The sequence below is a fragment of the Neodiprion lecontei genome, unplaced genomic scaffold, assembly GCF_021901455.1.
Source record: "Neodiprion lecontei isolate iyNeoLeco1 unplaced genomic scaffold, iyNeoLeco1.1 ptg000044l, whole genome shotgun sequence".
Lineage (NCBI taxonomy): Eukaryota > Metazoa > Arthropoda > Insecta > Hymenoptera > Diprionidae > Neodiprion > Neodiprion lecontei.
In genome coordinates this window covers 97,501-105,000 of record NW_025791830.1, presented here as the reverse complement: position 1 = coordinate 105,000, position 7,500 = coordinate 97,501, and the positions used below count along the sequence as shown (strand labels likewise).

At 30.4% G+C, this 7,500-nt stretch overlaps 2 protein-coding genes across 2 annotated transcripts in view; both read right to left on the bottom strand.

The window, feature by feature from the left end:
- Positions 1–1,936, bottom strand: part of LOC124295635 — a 12,374-nt gene extending 10,438 nt beyond the window's left edge. The window contains exons 1-2 of the mRNA XM_046746241.1: positions 1,211–1,936; positions 768–1,099 (exon numbers count right to left, since the gene is read on the bottom strand). Of these exons, the coding sequence (XP_046602197.1) occupies positions 768–1,099; positions 1,211–1,936 (1,058 nt within the window). The remainder of the gene's footprint in view (positions 1–767; positions 1,100–1,210) is intronic.
- Positions 1,937–3,344: 1,408 nt separating this feature from the next.
- The window catches only part of LOC124295634, a 9,774-nt gene continuing 5,618 nt past the window's right edge, over positions 3,345–7,500 (bottom strand). The window contains exon 3 of the mRNA XM_046746240.1: positions 3,345–3,361. Coding sequence (XP_046602196.1) covers positions 3,345–3,361 — 17 coding nt within the window. The remainder of the gene's footprint in view (positions 3,362–7,500) is intronic.

The window sequence follows — 7,500 nt, the reverse complement described above, 5'->3', positions numbered from 1 at the left end:
TGTTTATTTTTACGTAGCGTGAATTGTCTAAGAAGAATAGTATCGTTCAGCAATACCGTGGTTGATTTCGGAAGATATTCAACCGACGCAATAAAAAATTTAACGGAAAAGCAAATATCAAATGATACAGAAATTGGGTGTTATTTATTGAAAGAAGAAATCTGAAATTCAACGTGAAATGTCATTAACATGTGGGAGTCTGGACAAACAGAGGTAGGTAAGTAAAAACAATGTTTATTGTGAACAGATTCTTTATTTACATAAAATTAAAAATAAATGAATGGTTGAGACCCAGTAGAAGGTATTTCCAGAGTAGATTCGTTACGGTGCAGTGCTCCAGAAGTCAGTAATTAGTGCCGATGAACATGAAATAAATAAAAGAAATGAGTAACAAGGAATAAAGAAATTATTCATCTTAAACACGAAGCTTAGGAGGACAAAGAGTAGCAATTAACAGAAAACGTACCCGACGCAATACTCACAAAAACCCTCGCCGACATCATTGATTAGTTGACAAAGTTTTTGCAGCTCCATTGTACAGCAGTCAATATTCCGTTAACAAAGAGGGTTCACCAGATATCCAAAAATAAAAAGAGAAAAAGAACAACAGTTAATATTACAGTGTAAATCATGCTATTAATGAAAAATTAGGAAACAAAACAATAACTTACAAGACAATCGTCCGAAAACACTGGGAGACCAATCTCCACTCTTCTGATCACCCCTCGTCTGGCCATTGGTTGCCTTTCAAAAAGTGCTCGAAATGCCCTTCAGCAGCTGCAGCGCAGTAACCGAGCCGGTCGTAGAAGGCATTTGTCGTATTGGATATAATATCCGGTGACAGGTTCTGCAGGATGTCCAAGATCCTAGCTTGCAGTGCGGCAAGGTCTTCAATCCTACCTTGGGCATACAGAACATTTTTCAAATGGCCCCACAAGCCGTAGTCCAAGGGAGCGAGATCAGGTGAACGGGCTGGCCACTCGACCTCCGGGCTCCCCCTGCCAATCCAGCGTCCAGGGAATTGTTGGTCGAGGTAATCACGCACCGTACGTGTGAAGTGCGGTGGGGCTCCATCCTGCTGAAACCAAACAGGTTCGCCCTAAACACAGAAAATGATACGTTACTTGTAGTAAGCGTAAAATTATTCGTTTGAAGATCATACGCACTCTGCTGATAATAACGCCAGCTCTACGTGATGAAATACACTCACGATTTCTTCTTCAATCAGCCTAAGAGCCGGTACAATCCTCTCTCTCAGCAACCAGAGATACTTCTCGCCGTTGAGGTTTCCATCAATAAAAAATGGCCCAATCAGCCGATTGCCAATCGCGCCAAGCCAGACGTTGAGCTTCAACGGGTACTGCGTGCCCGCCTGAATGAACAGACGAGGGTTGTTTCGACACCAGGCTCTGGTGTTCTGCCTGTTCGGTTTCCCGACAAGTATCACCGTACTTTCATCTGAGAAGCAAATGCGACTCAACAAGCCCTCGTCTGCGTTCAGACGTTCCATCAACTCTTGGCTGAAGCGAAGACGACTATCGTTATCACCAGCCAAGAGTTCTTGATGGACTTGAAACTTGTACGATCTGTACTTAGCTTCACGCAATACTCTTCTGACCGACGCGTTAGATATTTCCAAGTCCTGGGCGATGCGGCTGATAGGCTTGAATGGATCCTCTTCGACGGTCAAGCAGATGTCCAGCTTAGTATCCCAGCTCAGCTGACGGTTTGGTTGAGAGATTTTCCTGGTTCTCTCGTCGACACTACCGGATTGTTCGAATTTTAGAACCAGATTCCTGATGGTCGCTAACGAAGGTGTTGGTCGATCCGGGTGTGTGACGGCGAAATGGGCCTGATTTTCCCGGTAAGACAGGCCCTGGTAATGAAATTTCACTAATTCCACCTTTTCCTGCACAGAAAACTTGTAATTAGGCATTTTTTTTATCTAATGAACACGATGAAAAAATTCACAAAAAGATCGAGGTAGTTGCCAGACACGTGGTTGAAGTTGCGCGATCTTTTTGCAAAGTGGTCAATTTACGCGGGCGGGGTTGTTTATATTCGCGGGTGGGAAAGTTACGAAACTCTGGAGAAAGATGATTGTATTGGCTGATACCAGTCGCGATCGTTGCCCTCATCCAATCAAATTCTGGTATCACCAGAATCGTGGTTTTCGCGCCCTCCCAGTGTCGCCGGTATGCACAGAATTAGGATACGAACTATCTGGTTAAATACCACGTGGTGATCTGTCTCTGAGTTTCAATTCTAGAAATCGATGTCCCTCTTCATCATTACGTAGGAAAACAAGGAAATAGTTTCGCGATGTGATCGGCGATGTTTATTCACCTCGTATTCAGCGGTTCAGGTGAACGAATTTCAGTAACCTCGCGATTATACCGTGATATTCGCGATCATATTGTGAATTTGCTAATCGAAGAATTTTGTTGATTTCGAAAAAATATGGACTATGAAAAAACTCCACAATACAAATTCAATAAATGGTATTCACAAAAGCAATACGTCAAACGATATCTAACGATCAGTAATTTGTGATTGTAATTTTCGAGCATTAAGCCAGGTGATGTCTGGTGGCAATGCGTCTCATTAACGTTTTATGTTTTGTGAATTTTATTGGAAATTAGTTGTATTCAAAAATACCAAAAGATCCTGTTTGATAATAATAGCTTCTAATATTTTCAGGTACGAAATAATTCATTGTCAAAGCGGGACTACATTTGTCAGGCATCGAAGCATGTAAGTAAATTTCCAATTACGTGATCTTTGACAATGACAATATTTTAACATGGATTCAATGATTAAATTCGTTTTTTTTTTCAGCAGGCTCGAAGTTTAAACTTTAATTAACACGAGGAAAATTATGCCTTACCTGATGGTCAAAACGTTTAGGTGGCAAGGATCCTGGTTTCTCGAGCGGTGCAATCATTAGAACCATTGAACCTAGTTGTTTCGTCAGACATCAGCTGCCGGAGTGAATTTTATCAGACCATCGCCACCTTCTTAACATCAGTTGAGGCAAAATTGAAGAGCGGGACATACTACAGATCATAATGGCTGAATATCCCATCATTTTACTTTGATCGAGCCAATAGCGATAAGTTTATTACTTAACCGTTGCTGCCAATTCATTCTACCGAGGAATCATTCTGTGCACCATTGTAATTTAAGCATTATTATTGACCAGCATTGTTTTTCAAACTTTATACCATTTGATTTGGTATCTTATTTTGAAGCTTACTTTTGCTCTCTTTGGCATTGAATTCAGATAAATAGTTTTTCAAGTCCTCAATTAGATTGTAGGGTTGAATTTTGCTAGGCAAACTGAATCAATCTAAATCTAGAACTGTTGAATAAGTTCAGTTGAAAATGTCTTTAAATTTAATCTTAGTTGACGGTGTCATCTGGCTAGCTAGTTGCACGATAACTTGAAACCAAATTCAATTTTACACTCTTTATAGGGTCCTACGCTAAGACTGAAAGCTTGTGAATCTCCATGTACCGCAATTATTTCTGAATTTCATGTTAGCATTATCTGGAGCAAAAAAAATCCCATTTTGAGATTGAAAATGGAACCTGAAACACAGAGTTATTCAGTAGCACGAATTGAAAACCAAGAATTTTATAATGGTTTCTGCAACAAAGGGACTCTTTCCAAATATCCTTGTTAGAAGGTGATGTTCGGAGGACTAAGAACAAGATATTGTATCGGATTACATTATTTGGAAAAAAATCTTCATAAACTTGGTTGAAAATAAGATATTCATTTATTTTGATGGAACAAGGGACACAATCTTGAATCCGATAAGTCAAGATCCTCGTAATAATGTTCTGACATTACTCTAAAACATGATTGTCCTTGAAGCTAATTGTGACATTGAGGCGCATTTTGAGAAACTTGATTTTCAACTTGTGTCACAGGATGTGATTTACGTTCCTCAGTTCTACGCTTTCGATTAGATTTTCTTTGTTTCGAACCGCACTAACATGAAATACAGAAATCATTTTAATAAATCTAGTATTACTTGAATTTTCAATTTGAGTATTAGGTCCTCTTCATTTATTTAATCGAACATCATTGAAAATTTGCGACATAAATTCTGATAATCATTCGGAAATTTTAAATAGTAGTAGCAATAATTTGTTAATCGGAAAAAATACATTGGCTATCAACTATTCGTAAATTTTGTTGAACTATTTTCAAGAAAAAAAAGATTCACAGTTCCGTTACAGATAGTGAGATATTAAAATTTCTTGAACGCTCGGTTTAAAGTCTCATTTTCGAAAGTGATACAATTCAATATTACCCCCTGAAATCACAAAAGAGTGAGAGAGTTGCTTAGTTGCTTGAAAGTGGCGATGATCTTTGTACGTCTGACAAATTGAATGGGCAGATAACAGTGAATATCAGAGATGTAATTATTTTCGCCGTATCACCTGTTGATAGATAAAAGTTCCATTGTTATTTCTAATGTACGAAATAATAAAAATGATTAAATGAAGTGTTCGCACCTACCTGCTGCGTTTCTTCCAAGCACCCAACATTTAAATAGATTTCTCATTTTAGTCGAATAAAGCCAATTTTCAAAGAGCATTAGCATCAACTTTCCGAGTCACTACCTCGACCGTTTGAGATTCTAACCTCAAAAATTCGTATGAACTACGCCGCCGCCAGAAACAGAGTTTGACAGCTGAAACTCGGAGTGGCCAGCCTGCCCGAGCAGCCGATAAAACTCGCGCATGCGCATTATATGTATAGTTTCAAGAGATTGTCCCGGTATGTATATAAATATACATATATATATATATATGTATATGTGTATATATATATATATACATATATATATATATATATATATATATACATATATATGTATATATATCTATATATATTTATATTATACATTAATATAATAAAATTTAAATAAAGGTAATTGAGGTAAATAATGTAATAAAATAAAAAATGATTATACATAATTCTGAAAAATCGGAATAACGTGAGAAAAATTTTTTTTTTTTCAATTTCCCATTTTTTAAAAGTAATTTGAAAATTATAATATACATAAATATATTCATATATGTATGTATATATATAGATATATATGTATATACATATTTATATATATTTATATTATACATTAATATAATAGAATATAAATGAAGGTAATTGAGGTATATAATGTAATAAAATAAAAAATGATTGTGAATGGAAAAAATCATGAAAAAATGAAATAAAATAAACGATAAGCGAATAATTAAAAATATTCAGGATTTTTCTAATAATTATACATAATTTTGAAAAATTGAAATAATGTACGAAAAATTTTTTTTTTTCAATTTCCAATTTTTTAAAAGTGAATTGAAAATTATAATATACATATGTATATATATATATATATATATATGTATATGTATATATATGTATGTATATATATGTGTATATATGTATATATATATATGGATATATATGTATATATATATATATTCATACACATTTATATTATACATTAATTGAATAAAATATAAATGAAGGTAATTGAGGTAAATAATGTAATAAAATAAAAAACGATTATGAGTGAAAAACATTGTAAAAAATGAAATAAAATGAAAAATAAGCGAATAATTAAGAATATTCAGGATTTTTCTGATAATTATACATAATTTCAGAAAATTGAAATATTGTGGAAAAAATTTTTTTTTTTCAATTTTCCTTTTTTTAAAAGTGAATTGAAAATTATAATCTACGTATATATATTCATTTATACATGTATATATATATATATATGTCCATATATGTATACATATATATATGGATACATATGTATATATATATTTATATATATTTATATTATACATTAATATAATCCAATATAAATGAAGGTAATTGAGGTAAATAATGTAATAAAATAGAAAATATGCGAATAAACAAAAAAATTCAGGATTTTTCTAATAATTATACATAATTTTGAAAAATTGAAATAACGTAAGGAAAATTTTTTTTTTTTCAATTTCTCATTTCTTAGACGTAAATTGAAAATTATAATATACATATGTATAAATATATATATATATGTTCGTATATATATATACATATATGTACATATACATGTATATATATATTTATATATATTTGTATTATACATTAATATAATAAAATATAAATTAAGGTAATTGAGGTAAATAATTTTTTTAAATAAAGAACGATTGTGAATGGAAAAAATTATAAAAAAATTAAATAAAATAAAAAATATGCGAATGATTAAAAATATTCAGGATTTTTATAATAATTATACGTAATTTTGAGAAATTGAAATAATGTGAGAAAATTTTTTTTATTTTTAATTTCCCATTTTTAAAAGTGAAATGAAAATTCTATTACACATATGTATATATATATATATATATAAATGTGTGTATATATATATATATATATATATATACACATATACATACATATATATATATATACATATATATGTATGTATATATCTATATATATTTATATCATACAATAATATAATCGAATTTCAATGAAGGTGATTGAGGTAAATCATGTAATAAAATAAAGAATGTTTGTGAATGAAAAAAATTATGAAAAAATAAAATAAAATAGAGAATAAGCAAATAATCAAAGATATTCAGGATTTTTATAATAATTATACATATTTTTGAAAAATTGAAATAATGTAAGAAAAATTTTTGTCTTGTCAATTTCCCATTTTTTAAAAGTACATTGGAAATTATAATATAGATATGTATATATATATATATATATGTATATATACATATATATATGTATATACATATATATGTATATATATATTCATGTATACTTATATTATACATTGATATAATAAAATATGAATGAAGGTAATTGAGGTATATAATGTAATAAAATAAAAAATGATTGTGAATGGAAGAAATTATGTAAAAATGAAGTGAAATAAAAGATAGGCGACTAATTAAAAATATTCAGAATTTTTCTAATAATTATACGTGATTTTGGAAAATTGAAATAACGTGAGAAAAATTTTTTTTTTTTTCAATTTCCCATTTCTTCAAAGTCAATTGAAAATTATAATATGCATACGTATATATATATGTATATATATATATATATATGTGTATATATATATTTAAATATATTTATATTATACATCGATATAATAGAATATGAATGAAGGTAATTGAGGTAAATAATGTTATAAAATAAAAAATGATTGTGAATGGGAAAACTCATGAAAAAGTGAAATAAAATAAACAATAAGCGAATAATTAAAAATATTCAGGATTATTCTAATGATTATACATAATTTTGAAAAATTAAAATTATGCGAGAAAAATTTTTTTTTTTCTAATTTTCCATTTTTCAAAAGTAAATTGAAAATCATAATATACATACGTATATATACATATATATGTATATATATATATATAGATATATATATATATATATATATTTATATATATGTATATATATGTATA